The sequence below is a fragment of the Oryza sativa genome, chromosome 2 (assembly GCF_034140825.1).
Source record: "Oryza sativa Japonica Group chromosome 2, ASM3414082v1".
Lineage (NCBI taxonomy): Eukaryota > Viridiplantae > Streptophyta > Magnoliopsida > Poales > Poaceae > Oryza > Oryza sativa.
In genome coordinates this window covers 16,710,945-16,731,925 of record NC_089036.1, presented here as the reverse complement: position 1 = coordinate 16,731,925, position 20,981 = coordinate 16,710,945, and the positions used below count along the sequence as shown (strand labels likewise).

The following is a 20,981-nucleotide window of genomic DNA, read 5'->3' as shown; positions in this document are numbered from 1 at the left end:
TTCAACAAAGTTCACGGATGGGGTTCCAGGAGGGGATTTCGAATAGAAGGAATCGAGCTTCGGGACTACATTGGGATGGTAATTTTGAGGAGACGATCTTTGATAACAGGGTATCGAGACAAGGGAGGGATTTAAATTGAGATCTTTGGCACAACTTAGACTCAACACTCAAAGAACGAAATTTCGCAATTAGGATTTTGCCAAATTAGTTTTTAACGTCTCACGAAAAGCGGAGCGTTACACACCACGAGAGAAGCAAGTATTGCTGAGCATTGCTCGATGACATGCAAAAACATATATAAGCTAGAAGGTCTTAAAGAAGATGCGGCATTTGCACTCTTCAAGAACAAGGTATTCCTCTAGTCCTAAAAAGAATTTTTTTTTATGCTTGGCAATCAAACTTCTGAGCATTAAATGTTCATCATATAGGTAATTAAATGTTAATTATCTACAAAAAATAATTGCTAAGTGACCAAGAGAAAATGATCAGGAGTACTCGTGATTAAAATCACTTTGTAAACTGTGGATATTAAGTTTTTTGGTTAAGATTCCTTCATATAGTACTCGAAGTCTTAACTTTTTCCAGTTAACTATCAAAGTTATATATGGAGATCTCACTATACTATTTGAGTATTCAATGTGGTTTATGAGCATTGATGTCGTCTTTTGTCAATGTGTGCCAATACTAGTCTGAGCATTTTTATGAGAACCTCTTGAAATTTGGTTTGGGATATTTCATCATGTTCTCTTTCTGTAGCAACTCTTTTGTCATTAGTTTTTTTTTAAGAAACAATCTACCTCATCCACCTTATATTTGTGCACATGTTGATAATCTTCTCATAACAACTGTAGGTATTTGTAGATAGTTCAAATATTGATTTGGATCTTGACATGATTACTCAAGCAAAACTCATCATAAAGGAGTGTGATGGTCATCCTCTTGCAATAACCAATATTGCTGGTTTCTTGGCAAGAAAGCAAAAAACAACTACAGAATGGAAGAAGTTGAATGATAATTTTACTTCTGGGTCAGTGAACAAAGAAAATCTTGAAATGATAAGTACAACCCTTGAACCATCCTATAATAACTTGTCCTATCATCTAAAGTTATGCCTTCTGTACTTATCTGTTTTTCCCAAAGGCCATAATATTAGGCGCAAACGCATAGTAAGACGTTGGGTTGCAGAAGGTTACATAAGTAAGACTCATAGCTTGAGTGCAGAAGAAGTTGGTGAGAGCTATTTTGCAGAGCTTATCAATAGAAGCATCATTCAACCATCAGAACCAGTACCAGCTCACAATGTTGGCAATATTGAATATTGTCGAGTACATAATCTTATGCACAAGATTAGTGTTTCAAAATCCATGGAAGAAAATCATGGCTTTGTACTTGAAGTTAGCTCTAATAATGAAGGTACAGTACGACATTTATCTATAATCAACACTGGTGAGACAAACAAGAACGCATTGAAGTGTGTTGACCTAACCCATGTACGATCAGTGACTATATTTGGAGAGTGCAGAGCATCTTTAGATTTTAGCATGATGAGGATGCTTCGGATTCTTGATTTGGAGGGCACATCTGGTTTGAAAGATCGTGACCTGAGTCAAATTGGCAATTTTCTTCACCTTAGGTACCTTTCATTGAGAGGATGCACTGATATCTATCATCTACCAAATTCATTGGGCAACTTGTGGGACATCCAGATGTTAGATGTCAGTGGCACAAGTATCATCAAGCTACCAAAGACCATCACCAAGCTAAAGAAGCTCCACTACCTTCGTGCCGGCCATGTACCAAAGGATGATGCCACCTCTTCTATAGAGTTGAAAGAATCAAGTGATCTTTCGAAAATGGAGCACGAGCCAATTAATGATTTGGAAATACCAGATGTTGAAGTCAAATCAGTTCAATTTGGCATGACGGTATTGGACACGACAAAAGCATATATCACAAAAACAATGCAAAATAATGACAATGTAAATAAGCATGACATATTCCACAAATATTGCAAGGTCTTGTTACCTGGCATTCCACAGGGACTTGATATGTATGGTGTTAAAGCACCTGAAGGGATTGGCCAACTGAATGACCTGCACACACTTGGTGTTGTTAACGTTGCAGCCGGGAAAGTCATATTGCGTGAGCTTGAAAAACTTAAAAAACTACATAAGTTAGGATTGACGGGTGTCAATAAGAAAAATAGCCAAGCTATCCTATCTGCCATTGCAAACCTTGCCCTCTTACACTCATTATCATTGCAAGCAGAGGGGGAACCAGGTTTACAAGGTTGTTTGGATCACACATTTGCACCTCCAAGTAAGCTTCAAAGTCTCAAGATTTATGGAAATCTAGTTACACTACCAATATGGATCACCCAACTCCAGAATTTGGCTAAGTTGAAGCTTAGGAGCACCCAGTTGAAGTTGGCTCCTTCCATGGAAATCCTTGGGAAGCTACCACATTTGGTCATTCTACGACTGTGGAAGAATTCTTTTCTTCAGAGCAAAAAAATACTTTTCGATTTTCAGCAGGGCACTTTCCCAAGCCTTGTAGTGATGGAGCTTAAAGATCAAGAAGGCCTCAAATCATTAAACTTCTTGCAAGGAGCGATGCCAAGGCTTGAGTTGCTGCAGATAAATAATTGCATGCACATAGACAACAATGGGTTTTTTGGTGTGTCATCTCTTCCAAGCCTGAAAGAAGTTATGCTCATGGGTGACCACAACGAGGAACTAATGAAGAACCTGCGTGACCAGCTTGCTCTAAATCAAAACCAACCAGTTCTAAGGGGGCATGACCACTTATGAGCTGAATGATGGATTGGTTTCTATTGTTGTTTGTGTTTCATTTCATGTATCTTATATTTTTTGCGCATTTCCCTTCATACTTTTTGTTGGCAGAGTTTGATAAGTTTAGGTCATGTGTGTTGTTGCTGTTTCATAATTCTGCGTGCAAACTATGTGCACTGGACATGCTACACCATGTGGGCAAGTTAATTTCATGAGTCGTGGAGTTTGTGTGTTTGTGGGTGTGAATCAGGAAGCCTGTGAGGCCTTCTCTAGTTTGTACTTTTTTTTATATGCATCAAGAAAACCTGAAAATGCTGTGCTTGTTAAGACAGCACCGAATTATGCGAGTCCCTGCTTTGTTTCTCCTATCTTTTGCATTTCATGGAGCCCTTCCCCATTCATTAGGTTGAAGATGTTCGGCTGGGGGTTCGGGCTGAAATCCAAGAGGTGAAGTAAGCAACATGCATACGGCTGGGTAACCTGAAATGATTCTGTTTCTTCCGATCAAAATAATTGGCTGCATTGCCACATCTTAATGAAATGTAGTCATGTTCAATTCAAAGGCTTAAGTTGTGATATGAATTATCAGTTACCTCTCTTGAGCGAAGCTATATATTTTAGATTATATAGACTTTATTAAATTTGCTGGAACTTGAGTTTATAAAACAGAGAGAAAGTTTGATAGACTTCATTTCTCCTTTCTGGGGTTATTATCTAACGAGATAGAAAAATGATAGATTTTGTATTTTTTACATTATATAGTAGGATGGTCAAAGTCACGTGAATGCGTGAATTTATAGGCTAGTTCATTTTAAAGCCTAAGATTGTATACCTATCAAATCATTTTTTGCCATCGGTTTTTGAAAGCCACTGGTTTAGCTAGAGCCAGAGGCACTGCATCTTGATGAAACACCAACGCTACCCACTTTATGAGCCCACATGTTAGGGAAAAGGATACCACCATTATCGATATTTAAAGTAGCATAGATTATGGAATGGAATGGAGAGATCGATGCATAGATCAGCTGTCCCAAAATTGAATTTTAGACAGCATTATGTTGCTTTTCTCTTAATAGCATTAATACTAAGCTCCTATCCCACAATTTTAAAATCTTGTGTTGGAGACTATATGTCAATATCCAAAATAGCATTCCTTAGTATCCCGCTATTTTAAAAATCATGCATTGGAGACCATATCAATATCCTAAATAACATGGAAGAAATACTCTTTATTGAAGGTTATCATGAGATCCTACAAATTCTACAAGACAGCTGAAAAATATCTCAAATCTTCCTTTCTGGCCGTTGCTGTCACTACCCACGCGATCTACATGGCTACATGCAGCGACAAACTGAAGAAATGGACTGCTCATGTGTACCAAAAACGACAAAGAAATGGACCAGAGAAAGAGATCCATGTGAAACAACTGTGACATCTTCTAGATGTAGAATGGCAATCAAATCGGCCAATCGTAATTGGACTCTGCCCGCAACCTTGTGGCACTCACAACTGAGAACACTGCAGAGTGCGACTCTGCTTGCTAGGTACACCGCATAGTATCCTGTGGACAGGCAATTCATGCAAGAACAAAAGGGAAATAAGGCTTCATGTCTCACTCGTATGTTTCTTGTTCTTGACAGAAATGCCAAACATTAATAGTCAGATATTTTCAGGAACAGAACAAAATGTACTTATCTCTCCTTTTTATTTTATTTTCTTTTCACCAGAATAAAATGTATATGAAACTTTTGGTTTTGTCCAGCCAGAAATAAAATAGATATATGTGAAACTTTTCAGGTTTATTTTGCACAAGAATGAGAACTGGTAGCAGCAGTGCTGTTTAACGTTTTCATCTATATTTACCCCCAATTTGTTAGGTGGGTTTTTTCATAAGTCATTACTTAATATGAAGCAATAAACACCAGAATTTCTTTTTGACAAATACTGGAGCAAAAATAACAAGCAGCACAAAAGGGTACTACGCGGTTGATCTTGATAGGAATGGCGAGCAATGATATTCGACATACATAATATTTTTGTACCAAGTATAAAAATGCCGAGGGCGTGCAGTATCTAATATCTACATTCTATGAGTTGAGGATGCATTACCTGAAATCTACAGTATATTGTATGGTACTAAGGTATAATTTGACTGCTGTGCCATCCCAGCATCCTTCGATCTAAGTAAGGCTGTTCTTATTGCTGGTTATCTTCAAAAATGCACAGCTTGCAGTTCCTGATCTCTTGTTGCTAATGGAGGATTTACACAGCAAGAGCACGGCATCTTCTGTGTACTACAGCCTCCAATTGCTCAGGAATTCTGGAACTTGACGGGGGAGCCCATGAACGAATCTAAATGCTGCACCCCAAAAGCTTTATCATGAGCTCACACCTGCGGAAGCTTGTGGAACAAATCTCGAACCGATATCTCTGATTCGCAAACCATTTCCCCAGTATGATGCTAGAGTCAAACCAAATATGGCCATGATAACAACTGAGCATGCTGCAGGAACTGCCTGGCTACTTCCAAGAAATTGTGTAGCAAGAAGTCCAGCGAGGGTGGAGCTCTGCATGCCGGTACATACAGAAATAGTTCTGCAAACGGGCTCTTCTTGCCTGAGTACCAATGTAAAAGAATTTCAAAAGAACAGTCATGAAGGCGGTTCCAAAGTATACTTGTCTGCAAGAATTCTGGATTTAGTTGCCAATTACAGAATGCAATGTAAGAAAAGCAACTAGTGGTCATGTGATGTTAGTTCAGCTTACCACTAAGAAGATAAAGTTACCCAAATGCTATATATAACTGGCCATAAATCAGGAAAGTGATTAAAGTGAGTCGATGCCATGGTTTTAGGAAAATGGTGGGGCAAAATTATACATTTCTGGAAAATATGCTCAGTTTTGATCATTATGGTTCGCAAAACAAAAGATGCTCACTTCTTCAAAATAGTTCAGGTCGATGGAATAATAATTTTGGTAAACAATACTGTACCATCAAGGAAGGACCAGAACTTCATAAGGCATGAGGCCCAAAAAGATAGGGGATATGAAGTTGTGTATGCATAACAAATTCCACCATTTTGTTTTAAGTTAGTGATACAAGACAGACATTGATAACAAGTAAAAATAAGATTTCAGTATTATAGAACTACCTCAACATAGGCAACTTGGAAATCCAGTAACCCACAATGAAGGCAGCAATGTGGAAAGTCACTATGGGGAGAAGTAACAGGAATCCTTCTGAAGATAAGATCTTGCTCCTGTTGATAGCAAGAGGGCTTCCAATACAAAGCGATGTGCACAACATAGCAACAAATGGCATTACTGGTTGAATGACATTAACGACTGCTTTTGCATATGTATTCAGAAGAAGACCTAGTGTGACAGGAACAAGAACCACCTGGCAAATGGGAAATTGCAGAGTAGCATTAGCACACAGTGACAGGGTAACAAGAAAATATATACCACAAAATGAATGGTTTCATCACTAAGCAGCCAAGCAAGAACGCATATCATTACCTGCAAAATGGATTTCGCCATCGCGATCCCATCAACAGGAACCACAGAACCAATCAGCAGTCCAGTGAGAACAGGTGTCACAACCACCGAAGATATCGTCGAGCAGCTTGTCAACAGAATGCTCAATGCAACATCCCCTTTGCTCAGGAAGCTAGCATAGCTCGACAGCTGCGCGCCGGAGACGCAGCAAGTAAGAACAAAGCCTGCAAAGAACGCCGACGGCATCCCGAAGGCCCTCGCGATCAGCACGCCCATCAGCGGCTTCACAATGTACTGCGCCATATAGCCGATCGTCAGAGGCACCGGCCTGCATAATGCAGCACACACAAAGAAAGAAACATTCAGACAAACTGATGCATACATATTCCTGCTGTACACAATCAAGTTAGTGATCTTGAGATGGATAGTATAGTAGAATGCAAGTAAACCTCTTGAATGCCAACGCGAAGTCGTCGATGGATAATTTGATGCCAATGGAGAGCATGATGCCGCCAAGTGCAGGCGCGTAGTACTCCTTGGAGACCCTACCAAAGTGATAATTTATATCGAATTAGTTAAAGCTGACCATGTGCTAGTTGCCCCAAGATTCCAAGCTAAGAACATTCGTGAAAGTGTCCAGGGGGTTTGGCTTGACTTGACTATCTCCCACTCACCATGAGAAGGTAGCGGGGTTGCCGAGCGCGGCGACGGCGGTGGCGGCGACGACGAGCGGGAGCAGCGCGGAGAGCGCCTGGGAAGGATCGCCCGCCGCCGCCGACGACGGGGAAGAAACCGGGCCGGCGCGGAACGACAGCAGCCAGGCGGCACCCTCCCGCCGCGGCCACCCGACGCGGCCGAGCGACGGCGCGGAGCAGAACGTGGTCGGAGCCACCCGCCGCGGCCGCCGCCAGAGCAGCGCCGCGGGGGAGGCCGGCGCGGGAGGGGAGACGACGAAGCGGGCCTGGCGGTGGCGGTGGGGGTGGGAGGCGGTGGCTACGCCGACGGCGGCGCAGCTGCTGGAGGAGGAGGAGGAGGAGGCCGCCACCGCGGCGGCCATGGCGACGGCGAGGAGGAGGAGGAGGAGGAGCGGATGGAATTGGACGGTGAGGGAGGGAGGGAGGGAGTGCGCGCGGCTGCGAGGATAGAATCCGGGAGATGCCATGTTTAACGGTGCCAATAAAGCATTTTTAAATTCAGTTTTCTTATGGGATTTTTAAAATATTTTAGTGCTCGGGTTTTATTTAGATTTTAGGGAGTAAATTTAAATTGCGTCAGCTTGGGCAGATGGAACGGAGACAGCTGGGCACAACGGAAAAGGTTTCTGGAAGGACAAGTCTAGATTCGCGCGTTAGTGGACGGAGATGATCAGACGACTTCGCTCCATCTATTTGGCCGGACATGAGGTCTCTTTTGAACCGGAGATTTTAGAGGATTTTTTTTGTGTGAAAATTTGGGGAAAAAATTCCCTATACCAAGGAGTCCTTAATTTCCATAGATTTTGGAAAATTAAATATATCAAGTATCATCATTTTGTTGATTATAAAACGAAACTCTTATTAACGACCTAAAAATAGAAATGTTCCTAGTGACTTTGTTGGAAAATAAAGTTGGATTAAATAAGATATCAACATCAATTTTAAAATTAAGTGTTAAAATTTAAATTTGGTTAGAGCTGTTAAGTTGAAGAGTACACAAGGGAATTCACACGTAGTGTATGGAGATGGCAATTCTCGGAATTTTAGAGGAATTGAATTAAATTTAGTACTTTTTTCTGAAAATTTTCCCTATCCTAAAGGAATCCTAAATTTTCTTAGATGTTTGTTTACCCATATGTTGGAAAAATGATCTTATATTTTCATTAGAAACTCATTACAAACGCAAACGCTCGCCCCTAAGAATACACACCCTACCCAAGGCTGAGCCGGCAACGTAAAGTCACCACAGGCACCATAGACGCCGTGCTATCATATGCTGTCTATCACTGAAACATTTATTAGCCATAAATACAAGTACTTGTGTTAAGTTTAGAACCCGGGTGAGCTGGTTTCATCACAAGAAATCTGACCAGTTAAGTTACACTCATTTCGCTTAATAAACATGAACACTGTGAGAAATATTCACTTTTACTTGTTGGCCTAGATTTAACATATTCACTTCGCGACCCGTTGACCCGTTTGGACGTTCTGATATCGGCTTATTTGGCCGGCCAATCTACAGGCAAACAAAACTCATAATAATTTACACGCAAAAGACTCTAATTACACAGCAAGAAAAGAAAATAAATTGGAGCATTGCCAACACACTGCTCGATGGTTTTTTTTGTTTGTATGTCCTGGATCTCCTGTTCTATACACTTCCTATACGCCCAAAAAGTAAAAAAAAATCTGTAACAAATTCATTCTCTTAATCCTATCTGCTCCCAAGTCCCAAACCAAAATCCTGATCGATGAAACCTAACAAAGACCAGCAAAGCTGTGATGAACTGCTGTGATATGTACAAACAAACGGCGAAAATCTCAATTCAGCAGCCCATGCCCTTGATCACCACCGGCCATCGTCGCCGTCGCCGGCTGCGTGCCGTCGTAGTTGAGCAGCGCGAACTTGACGTTGAGCCCGATCTTGCCGCCGTCCTTGACGAGCTTGGCGGCGGTGACCAGCCAGTGCCCCGGCACGTCGTGGGGGCCCTTCACCACCTCCGACATGTCGACGAACTTGAGCAGCTTCCTCGACTGGAGCGGCACGGGCGGACCGTCCGGGTACACGCCGGAGTTGAGCAGCGCCGCGGGCGCCGGCTCGTTCCTCGGCGGCGCCGCCGGCGCGGCGGCGGCCTGCAGCTGCGTGAACGGCGAGCTCAGCGTCGTGCTGATCGTCGTCAGGAAGCTCCCCCGCTGCGACGCCGCGGGCGCCGCCGCCCACTCCGTGCGCTGGATGGCGCACCCGGGGACGTGCGTGTAGTGCAGCCGGAGGTGGAGCACCTTCCTCGACCACGTCCCCTTGGTCACCAGCTGCGCGCCGGTGACGACGAACACGCCGCGGCCGCCGGGGACGCGCTTGAGCCACTCCGGGTTGTAGTCCACCTTGGACGTGCAGACGCAGGAGTAGCTCTTCCACTGGATGGGCTCGATGTACCCGGCGCCCACCTCCTCCGACTCGCGCCACTCCGACATGGACGACGACAGCGAGTCCCCGAGCATGCTGGGGGCGCTGGACAGGTGCTGGACGTGGATGGCCAGCCGGTTGCACTTCCTCCCCTCCAGGTATAACCGTAAGCCTACTACAGGCTTATGAGAACTAGATACCTGGACCCAACACAAGAACAATGTAAATAGACTGAACCTCGAGTTTTACGTTTTCCTTTTTCTTTGCATTTACAGGGCAGACGCACATGCACACACCACCACTGCTAGTTCGCACCTTCGAGTGCGTGTTTACTGACATAATGGTGCTTCAAAAGTTACGGTGAATTGTAAACTGAAAGAAGAAATTTTTTTTAAAAAAAAAGATTGTGCAATGTAACAATCAAGTACCTGAGAAGTGCTAACTTGAAGTTTGGGACCAAGAAATCTGAACTGCAATGAAGGATAGGAGCCTTTTCTCTTTTGAGGCCCAAGGATAAGCTCGTTGAACAAAGGCGCCCATTGTAGGGGCACTTGAAACTCCAAGAAATGTTGCAAGTCTTCAGGATCAGGTTTATCTGACAGAGCACAAACTTTATAAGGATTCATTTATCCAAATTGCAGTTCGATTCAGAATAAAGGTTATGAAAGTTAGTAATGCAGTCAATCCGGAAGAAGCAATTATAGAATGACAGACTAACATTTGAAGTTTGTGGAACAGAAAAGGGAATTTATAGGAGAACTTACAGCGAAGATACAAATTAATGGCATGGCTGAGGTAACCACTACCAGGAATGCCGGTAAGAAGAGAGGTGATAGGAACAAATTTAAACATTATAGCATCAGGAACCCTTGGAACGGTTTGTAACCATTTGGAATGGCTGGCTATAGAGGCATCTCCACCTCTTTTCGAGCATGTAATTGTCAGGCCCTGTTTGGGAAAGCAGTGATCTTTCAGTATGCAAAGCGCGGCTAGAGAACCAACTGACACATTAAACTAAGAAAAATACTCACATCTTTGGTTGATGATTCTGAGTAGCTAGAAAGATGTAGGTTATTAGGCTGCTGTTCCATCCTGACAAAAACATCAGGCACCTATATTGAATGAATCGGATTAGATATGTTTGCTTCCAGCAGGTTGCTACGTGAATTGAGGGTAGAACCATTTTGTACCTTGCTCTTGCCATCCCTGGTCTTGCGATGTATCGGGGAATGATTCCTCCCATCAGAAAACAGGAAATCACCAAGATCTTCCAGGTGTAGCTTTAGGTCCGCTGATGAAATGGTTGAAGAAGGACTTTGCTTAACACAAATGACATCCTGACCCCCAACTGCCATTTCAACAATTATGTGTGTCCCATAAGTTTTGATAAACCTGAAAATTAACAAGATCTAGCTGCTTTTATTCACATATATAGATTTTATATATGGCCAGGGAAAAAAAAGTATGTGACTCAAAGCCAGCTAAAACAAAATAAATCATATTGTAGGCAAACCAATAAATACACATACAGTGCACTTAAGAAGCTAACCCCCAAGATTAAACCACAGATATTTGGCAAAATGAGAACTCCCAAAAAAACAGTTGTCAAAGTGCTTTACCGTGATAGTGCTGCAGGGTCCCATTTCGGTGGAACAGCACTTCTAACTTCATCTCGAAGAACCAATGGAGAAGTTTTTAGGTGCAACTTGTACAACGAGATGAAATATCCATCAAATGCTAGATGTTTAGTCTCTTTAGCATCTGTCATCCAAGCTCCACTTAAATCGAAAAGAGTGTTAAAATAGCCTGAAGGCACCTTCCCTTGGACTGAAGATTTCTGATTAAGTAACTCGGACATCTGTCAGGAAAATCAAATGCAATCATATCAGAATAGAAGGATCGAGCTGAAGCATATCTCTAATACACGAAAGCTGAACTTCACATTTGGAAAGCCATGTAGAAAAACACCTAACTCTACTCATGGCCTTGAAGGGAATATCCATTGTCTACCATGTTAATTGTATTTAAATACAGGCATCAAGAAAAGCAGCTTTTCATCTTCAAAAGCAAGAAGGTTCTACACAATTAAGAGGCCATGTGGTCCAATGAAATGCTGCGATCGTGCTTTAGAAAGACAGTGCAGCTAGTCTCATCTGAAGAAGCCACATTCAAAAGGTCGACAATATTTTGACAAGGTACAAACATAGTACTACCAGTTTGACAAGGACCAGCCTCTTCTGCCAACGGATTATGCATCACTTGCTAGCCTTCTAAACTTCGGGGAGGAATAACTGAAGTACTGTTTGTTCTTTTGTGCTAATATAAATTCCTAAATGCAACAATAAAAAAACCCCCCAAATATGTGTGAACATATGTACAGAGACAGCTGTTTCAATTCCTGTCTGGAAATGAAAAAACTGAGTGGGATTCCAACCAGATTTTCTAGGGATGACCACAGATCCACTCTACAGGAAAGATCTCGAACAGTTTACACTTAGCTATCCCAGAATCTTTTTCGACAGAGAAACAAGAATCGCGAACTGCAGCATTCAAAATCCTATAGGATATTTCAGGAAAGAAAAATAAGTGTTCGTTTTCCCCACGAGAAAATTTTCGATGATATTGAATTCTAGCCAGCTGAAGTTCACCCAAGAACCACTATTTAAGGACTTAAACGTACAACCATTAGAATGCCAGCATAGTGTAACATTCAAAAATGGTTAGTGTGAAGATTTTATTGATTGATGCCAGACAGGCATGTTTAAGCCGAAATCTGTGGCTCGACTTAACTGACAAACAAGGCATGAGGCGAAGACCATTCTCTTAACATTAATGAAGGAAAGTACTGATAGGTATGGAAGTTAAGGTGATGGATGGGAACCAAAAAATTGGGCAAAATGTGCCTAAATTAGACGGAATTGCACGTCTTATTCAAGTGAGATTTCCACAGGTCAAGCGATGGGATAAAATTAGCAGTCAATCAATTTGTGTGACCGTTTCACGGAAGCAAGCCGCGGCTTCTTTACTCTTTGCCAATTCTGCTCGCTGTCCGTAGAGTTCTTCTCCTTCTTCCCAAAGAAGATCTCGTTAGAAACAGAAATGGTGAACTGTAAGTAACCAAGAACAAGGGTAAAAGCTTGTAATCCCAGTCCCCTTGTCCCGATTCATTCAACCAAGCGAAGCAACGGTCTGATCGAGTTCTGCACGGTTAATTAATCAGAGTTGCCACCTCCAATCTTTTTCCAAGCATCTGTGACGACGCAACCCCAGTAGAACAGCGAAATCGAGCGAAAAAACACGAAAGGAGGCACGCGCATCTCTCGCGATCGTGTCCCCGGAAAAGAAAATCTCGCGAACTAATCACCACGCGGCAGCAGCAAGAGCCCGAGCCGAGCAGAGCAGAGTCAACCAAGATTGGAGCGGTTGCAGCAGAAGGGAGGCAAGGCAAGGGCGTACCTGGTTGAACTCGAGGACGTCGGAGCGGAAGCGGATGCGGTCGCCCTTGTCGACGCCGACGTCGCGCGGCACCCCGCGTAGCACCGCCGCCGCGCCGCCGCCGACGCCGCCACCCGGCACGGGCACGTCCCTGGCCCCGGCCTCGTCGAGCTCCACCAGCCGCCCTTCCTTGGCGAACTTGAGCCTGAAGTCCGACGTGAGGTCGAACCCCGCTCCCAGCGCCATCGCCGCCCTCTCCCCCACCTCCATCCCCTCCCTCTCCTCACACTCCCCACCACCTCCACACTACAGCCACCACCACCACCACCTCGCACGCGAACGCGACGCCGGACACACCTCACCTTAGCTCATGCAATCCTTGCCTCCACCTGAATTCCGATGCGTCCTCGGCGAGGAGAGGAGGAGAAGAGGAGGAAGAAGAAGAGAAGTAGTAGAAGGAAAGGTTTGACTACGCGAGGGAGGGAGGGAGGAAGGAGGCGGGGGCGGGGGGAGGAGGTTTGGTGGGAATGCGGCAGGTGGGGCCCACGACGCGGGGGGTGGGAAACGGAGACGGGTGGATTAAAAGGGACGGCGTGGATGCGGCGAGGGGGGGATCGGTGGACGGGCGGATGGTGTTCCGGGTGGATCGAAGGTGGGTTGACCGTCAGCGGCGGGTGGCTGCGGGTATTTCGGCGGCCGCAGCGCGGGGGGGGGGGAGAGGTGGTCGTCGGGTGGTTGGGGTTGAAACTTGAAAGGCCACGGTGGGGGCCATGGGCGAATTCATGGAAGCGCGTAGTAGGCTGATCTCATCGAGTTCTCCCTTTTTTTTTTTCTTTTTTTAATGATGATGATTCTTTCTTTTTGATGATGATGAGTGAATAGTGCTTTTGCTATGCTAGAGAAGATGACGGTGATGATGTGATGATTAAGTCTGGATGACATTTTTAGTCAGGTGTTATTAAGGATGATGAGTCCATCGGCATTGATGAATTTTAGGGGTTTTTTTTTATGATTAGCTGATTCATAACTTATCGATAAACCTAATTCTTTTAAAGATTTTGTCAAATTTGTGCTCTACAAACTTTGGTATTTTTTTTATAAAATAACCTTCGGACAAAAAAAACATTGGAAATAATTTACATTAAAAACTTCATGCATCCTAAAATAACTATAAAACACTTATTGTGGTACTTCGTCTAAAGCTATATTTTTTTTCGTTTAAAAATAATCCGAAGTAATTTTCATAACTCATATACACGATTAATTTTCTTAACTAATGTACACGATATGACTTATCTCATTATATCACATGATCATCTATAAAGCCTATTTAAATTGTCGTCACATCAATATAACATCAATATAGTTGTGAACTTGAATCCAATAAATAACCAAAACTATGGGTGTCATCGTTCCTTTCATCTATCAGCATGTTTTGTCACATTATCTGTGACTCATACGTAGTCGCGGTTTCAATGCACACACATCATCTTCTTCGTAAATTGCGTTTACATCGTCACATTATCTTGACTCATACGTAGTCGCGGTTTCAATGCACACACATCATCTTCTTCGTGAATCGCGTTTACATCGTCACCTTCCGCAAATGATATCAATATATCATTAGTACCATATCATCATGTAGTGCCATCTTTGGATCTTAATTATTCCACTATCGTTTCTTGATATTGGAATGTTTTCAAATACCAAGTTAAATTGTTGCTTCCCAAGGTAAAAGAAAGTGTTTTTGATCGACTTATAAAAATTAAGAGGAATTTCAAAGTAAAATGACGTATTACCTAGAAGAGAAAGTACTACTTCTTTGAGGCAGTGTGCCTTCATTTTTTTTCATGAGGTCTAAACATAAACGGCACATGTTCATTCAATTCACAAGGCTCAAATTTAAGCTACACATGTAGAACACCAACAGAAGTGAGCACTTCTGTTATATCTAGATCACAGCACATTCGCTACACATGAACAACACCAATAGAGAACCTCCATAATATCTAGATCGAGGCATAGGCAGAACACAGCTACCGACCTACCGTGTTGCCTCAACCACCCTACCGCCTCACCAACACCGAAATTCTATGTAGCTGCAAGAAAAACGGGAGCGGCGGGGCTGCTATGTGTTGTGGTCGGCACTGTCATTGGTCATCGGGAGGTCGACCACCGAGATTTGGCTAAGCTTGCGACAATGGCGGGAAGGGAGCGTCGGATTCGAATGTTCCTTAATGAAGACGGCAGCGGCGCATACTCACACTAGGACACCATTGATGCCCTCGAGTCCACTAGCGCTAGTGGATGAGGAGGCTCAATGGTGTCTGTGGGTCAACACTTCGGTTGCCATCGACGGGGAGGCTCAATGGTATCAGCGCTGGAGACATCCCAGAGGTGGCACATGGTAGTGGTGGACGTGGTGGCGGGCTTCTACATCGGTGACAGGGGTTAACTTCAACCGGATTTGGTGGCGGTGGCATATAAAGCCTCCAATCTGTTATAGATCTAGTCGACCGCTTAAGTACCGACATCGTTGACACCTGTGTGCGCCACACACCTCCCTAGAGGCGATGTTATACGACCTCCCCCTATGTGCTCATCCGTGCCATGGGATAGACTCTCCAAGTCAAAACCTTGTTTTGAATGTTCAGAATTGCGACGGCGACATTCAAGATGTTGGGACTTTCATTACACTTCAATGTTTTCTGTCGTTGGTTCGACGTAATTCGCTGGTGGTGATGGGAGCGTATCAGCAGTTAATTTTGGAGGTTTTATTATTATTATTGTTATTGTTGTTGTTGTCGTTGTTGTTGTTAGGGAAACATAAGGCCTACGTACAACTTTTAAGCCGTTGGGTGAAACAATAGTTATCTCTAATCAACCCTATATGATGATCTATCTTTAACGTAATATTCTTAGTAGTAGTTTTGTTGTTTTGGTATCTTCTTGGATAGATTGATTTTAAACATATATGTGATATTTAACAAAGTGATGTAGGTTGTCTTTTCTTTTCACAAAATCCTAGTAAAACAACGATTGCGAGCGTACTTGAGTGCTCGAAATCCATTTTCTTGGAGAGTACGTACATTTACAAATCATCTTGCTTTATAAAAGAAAAAAAGGTGAACTGGTTAGTACCAACCTTCAACTTTAGCTAGTTCTTATACAATTAAATATGTTGCCACGTAAAAAAAAACTAAATGACAAGAGAGTCAACGAAGAAAGAGAAAAAAAAAAGGGAAAGAAACCGTTTCTACTGAAAATATCAGTTCTATCCATAAAACAAAAATGGAGACAAAGGGATATATAGGTGGATAAAATAAAGAGAAAAGAGGTGATTGGATGAGAGAATTTATTTTTAAGAAACTATCCACTAGATATATAATGTTTATCTATATAATATGAAAACCAGTACTAGATAGTTTTTGGTTGAATTGCCCAATCTCTTCATCCAAAAGTTTTAAGCATGTTTTATTTTTTTAGTTTTTTCAAATGAAATAATCATATTTGTAATCTTCATGTGCTAAATTAAGTAGTCATCTTAATATTTGCTGATTATATGCATGGATATAATTTTTTAGTTATATTATATAAGGGATGAGTTAATAGAAATATATCTAGAGGGAGTATACAACACTAAAAAGCATTTTCACACACGTGAGGTTTTTTCAGACGGGTATGACTTTTGGAGCCAAATGACCACCTACAAAAATATAAACCAGGGTAAAGCTCGTCGTTCGCCTGCGAAAATCAATTTTTCCAGGCGGGCCACCTAAGAGGTCCGCCTGTAAAAAAATGATTTTTGCAGGCGGAACCTTATGTAATCTGCCTGTAAAAATCATGGCTACAGAAAAAAAATCCAAGTCCTATCCTTATCTTCTCCTCCAGCATCTTATCCTCTCCATCACCTATTTTCCTCACCCTCCTCTCTCTCATTTCCCTCCGGCTCCCTCCCCTGGAGGGGCATCGGCGGCGGCGCAGGCGGAGGGGTCGACGGCGGGGGAAGGGCATCGGCGTCGGCGCGGCTGAACGGGAGGTGCGGCTCCCCTCCCTCTCCTGTCCCTCAACTCTACCCTCCATGGCCGGTCGGGACGACGATAACGCCGACGATGACGCTGCCTGCATCAGAGGAGGGGAGGGGAGGTGGTGGCGCGACCAGAGGGGAGGGCCCCTCCCTATCCTCTCCCACAGTTCTACTCCTCCGCGCCCGGCTGCGACGACGACGACGATGACTACGCCGCCGCCGCCTGGATTCGAGGAGGGGAGGGGAGGCCGCCATCGGCCGGAGGGAGAGGTCAGCGGCACTGCCGGCGGGGTGGTAGCGACGGATTTTTTTTTATTCGCTAAAAATATTTTTGCATGCGGGTGGTTCTACCGCCTACGAAAATAGATGGCGCCTACAAAAATGATTTTTGCAGACGGATTGCATGGCCGCCTGCGAAAATCATCTATTTTCGTAGGCCTTTGCGTGCAGGCGGTCCTTTCCCACCTGAATAAACCATTTTTGGTTGCCTGGAAAAACCATTTTTCTAGTAGTACAAGTTTACTCCATCCACTTTAAAAACCGAATCTAGAATCGGATGTGACATATTCTAGTACTGTAAATATAAATGTAAATATGAATAGAGGTATGTCCAGATTTATAGTAGTAGGATTAGTCACATCTGGTATTAGATTGGTTTTTTACCATGTAGCAGCAAAAACACTGCGATCCGTCTCGTGTCGGCGCGCGATCCGATCGACCAGAACGTGTCGGTCGGCCATGGCCTCGCGCGCGCGCGCCCGCCTCGCCCGGCCGTCGGCTTGCTCATCACGCGCGCGCGCATGCGCATGCGGCTGCGGGAGACTTGACCGCAGCTTAGTTTGCTTACCGCCGTCGGTCGCGGAATCCGGCGGCACGCGCGCACGAGGAGATCGATCAGCGAGCGCCGCGCTACAACAACCACAGCCTACAGCGACCAACCCACGGCCCGGTATCGGTACCATGATGAGACGAAGAATCTAATTACTTCCCAGTCCAACAGCGGCAAACGTACGATAGCAATGCTGCTGCCGCCTGCCGCTGCCTTTGCAGTTTCGCGCACCCAACGCAACGCAACGCAACGTAACGCCAAGCTCCGCGGGGCCCAGCCAGCTCACGTCGTCGTCGATGATCGAATCGATCCCTTCTGTTTCTTTCTTTTCTTTTCTTTTTTTTTTTTTACCACCAAACACAAAACGGAAGACGACGACTGGTTCAACAAACGTGCTACCACGACAAGGTGGCTAGTCGTCGTACATTCATTCAACAAACAAAACCTACTGCGGCGACAGGCCCAGGCACGTGCAACTGCATGATTATTGCATCCGTCGTACGTAAACTGGTAGCTAGTCGATCAGTCGATCGCCCGGCCGGCTGCCCGTGTAGGCGTACGATAGAGCTGAAGTAGATATGTGTACGTGTACACGTATCGGTGCCGGCCTGCCACTGCTGGTGCTGGACGGTCCAGGTCCAGCAGGTCTCATAATTGTTAAGTAGAAGCGCCGCCGCCGGTCGGGAAGTCGACACATAGTCCAGTTAGCATTAAACTTTCGGGCTCGTCGACATTTTCCATCATGCATGACGGTTGATTCACGACGAATAATGCATTTTGGTGTGGAAAAAGTAGTCCAAATTACTTCTGTCGGACTATCACGGTCGATCGAATTACGGCCTAAACATCGACTTTGGCCAACAGCAGTAGGGCTATTACCTGTCAGATAAGGAGTCCGAACCTGTATAAATCCTTGTATCTGTCTCTTTTACCTCAATTTCGCATATACCCTGTTACCGACGATCCTCATACCATACAAATACTGTAGTCGAGACCTCAAACGTTGACAAAACGGTCGGGAAATTTTCATATTTATAAATTTAACTATTAAGTGCCAACTTTAATGCGGCCCTGACAGAAATTAGAAAAACTAAATTTTATTATCAATAACCGTTGATAAAGATATTGTTATTATATTAGTTGTGCCAAAAAAAGAAAAGGGTATTGGAATGGTCAGAAAATTTCCGTACAGTTTTTACCCCTACAACCACCTCCATCCATCGCCCACCTTCCGCCTCCGACCCCGTCCTCTAGCACACGCGCAACTAACCCACACTTGCCACTCCAATCCTCCTTCAACGCAAGAGGATTCTTCTCCATCAACAGCGGCATCTCCTTCAGCCCTGATGGGGTGGGGTCTGGGATGGGGGAGGGGGGGATTATGGAACCACTGGTTCGGGTTATGGGATGCATATGGGACTTGTCCGAGCCAAACGTCCCCTCATCGTGGAGGTATGTGGTGAAGGCGGCACTGAAGGTGGTCTATATGCCTCGTCGTGCTCTCTAATTACACCAAGTTCACTGTATACATAGGCTTGCGGGGTTCTTATCGTGCATGTGATGGTGATACAAATTTGTCCTTATTGTCTGCTGAAGTGGGGATCAGACAGTTCGGTCCTAAGATCCGCTTCAATCCACCGCCTCCTCGAGCAAGCTCCACCTCCACCGTCACCTCTAGCATGGACCTGGGGCAGCAGAGCCAACAGCCCTCATCCCATAGCTTCTCACATGGAAGGCGGAAGATAGCAAGCTCGCGGAGGATACACACTACACCCTTCTCCCTCACATGACATAGTAGAGCTCGTTGTGGTTTGTCTTCTTCTTTAGCCATATATATGTGCAGACAGAGAAGTGGAGGGTTTGGTTTGAGGGAGAGGTTCTGATAATAGGTGGGCCCTTTGATTTTTTTTTTAATTTTTTCTGTCTAGATTGTCGTGTTGCACCATGGATGTAAGCTCATGTCAAAACTGCCCAAAATAGTGCTAGGAGGAGGGGGTGTAAAGAATAGTTAAGGATGTAAAATGTCTGATATTTAAGCTAGGGGGTTAATTTGGTCGACCGCGATAATTCAACGTGTTATACTCATGCTCAGCTAGCCCTAGGAAGTTGCTAGCTTTCCATTTTCATCTAAGCCATGTGGGATCCACACACGCATAAATAGCCACTCAAATCTTAATGTGTCCACGATCACAACTTCAATATAAAATCCGTAATACCGAATAATAAGCAAAGGAGATATTGCTGGGACTCAGCATGCCAGTCAACTTCATCCTAAGACGTACCTGTCAAACCACACGAAGCGTCGACCAAATGTGGTACACATCCAGGAGACTTGACTCAAATCATTTAAGCTCTACAACATCTCAATTGCTCAAAATTCTTACTCAAGTCTTAGTTGTATTTTCTTCTATGTATCATTGCTTAAGATGAAAGTGTGGGACTAGTGCTTATCCTGCGAACTAGTCTTAAATGAGTATGATTTGAGAATATTTAAGATGTTGTAAAATTATATTGTCAAGTGTCATTTGTGATCACCACATAGTTTCCGATGAGTGGGATTCATGCACGTATAATAGCCACTCAAGTCTCAGTGTGCCCCATGATCACAATTAAACACCATTCAATATATTTTACGTCGTGCTGAATATTGAATAAAAGAGATATTGCTGGGACTTAGCGTACCAGTCAACTTCAGCCTGAGACATGCCCGTCAAAACCACATGAAGGTTGCGACCAAATACGTTACACACCCCAAGAGACTTGACAAATTGCTAAGCTCTACAACATCTCGTTTGTTCAACATCCATACTCATGTCTAGATAGTTCTATAAGCTAGAACATACCAAGACACTTTCATCGAAGCAAATGGTATTCAAAAACAAGGAATTTTTGGTGCTATCTCATATTTCCTTTAACTTTTTTTTAAAAAAATTAAGTTATCAGCTATCTAATATTTTGATTCATTATTTTTAATAATTATAGTAAATCCGTCTCATCCATGTGAATAATTTATAAACAAAAGCTCACATCCTAAACTACGCCCAAGTCAACCATCTCAAAGCCTACTTTTTTAAAGAGGGAAAAAAAATCTAACAATTAATGAATTAAATCATTTATATAATATTCCAAGGCCGTGCAGCCCATGATCGAATCAGGGTAGCTAGGCGAGACCGCGAGAGGATCGTTTGCTTGATTCAATATTTCAATTCGTCTAACTGACAACCGTCATCAATTAATTAGTACACCGTAGACGTAGAGATAAACAACAGGCAGCGCAAAGTACACGAAACCGGCCACGC

At 43.7% G+C, this 20,981-nt stretch overlaps 3 protein-coding genes across 4 annotated transcripts; 1 reads left to right on the top strand and 2 right to left on the bottom strand.

Annotated features, from left to right (window-relative positions):
• The first annotated feature begins 279 nt into the window (after positions 1 to 279).
• Positions 280 to 2,811, top strand: LOC107277902 (disease resistance protein PIK6-NP). Its single transcript, XM_015768940.1, has 3 exons — positions 280 to 351; positions 853 to 1,028; positions 1,155 to 2,811. Exons 1-3 carry the CDS (start codon positions 280 to 282, stop codon positions 2,809 to 2,811), a joined length of 1,905 nt encoding a protein of 634 aa, XP_015624426.1.
• Positions 2,812 to 3,996: 1,185 nt separating this feature from the next.
• Positions 3,997 to 7,476, bottom strand: LOC4329356 (probable sodium/metabolite cotransporter BASS3, chloroplastic). 2 transcript variants are annotated; one of them, NR_184385.1, is made up of 6 exons: positions 6,967 to 7,476; positions 6,742 to 6,837; positions 6,314 to 6,620; positions 5,947 to 6,194; positions 4,904 to 5,410; positions 3,997 to 4,355 (listed from the first exon to the last, which is right to left on the bottom strand). NR_184385.1 is itself a non-coding variant. In NM_001416609.1 (5 exons), exons 1-5 carry the CDS (start codon positions 7,452 to 7,454, stop codon positions 5,173 to 5,175), a joined length of 1,377 nt encoding a protein of 458 aa, NP_001403538.1. In that variant the 5' UTR covers positions 7,455 to 7,476; the 3' UTR covers positions 4,791 to 5,172. The 2 variants fall into 2 exon arrangements, 1 of the variants encoding a protein (NP_001403538.1); NM_001416609.1 differs by lacking the exon at positions 3,997 to 4,355 and having other exon boundaries at positions 4,791 to 5,410.
• Positions 7,477 to 8,339: 863 nt separating this feature from the next.
• On the bottom strand, positions 8,340 to 13,276 carry LOC4329355 (MACPF domain-containing protein At4g24290). The gene is made up of 7 exons (NM_001416607.1): positions 12,848 to 13,276; positions 11,011 to 11,249; positions 10,582 to 10,783; positions 10,423 to 10,503; positions 10,156 to 10,339; positions 9,820 to 9,986; positions 8,340 to 9,591 (listed from the first exon to the last, which is right to left on the bottom strand). Exons 1-7 carry the CDS (start codon positions 13,094 to 13,096, stop codon positions 8,809 to 8,811), a joined length of 1,905 nt encoding a protein of 634 aa, NP_001403536.1. The 5' UTR covers positions 13,097 to 13,276; the 3' UTR covers positions 8,340 to 8,808.
• Positions 13,277 to 20,981: the final 7,705 nt, after the last annotated feature.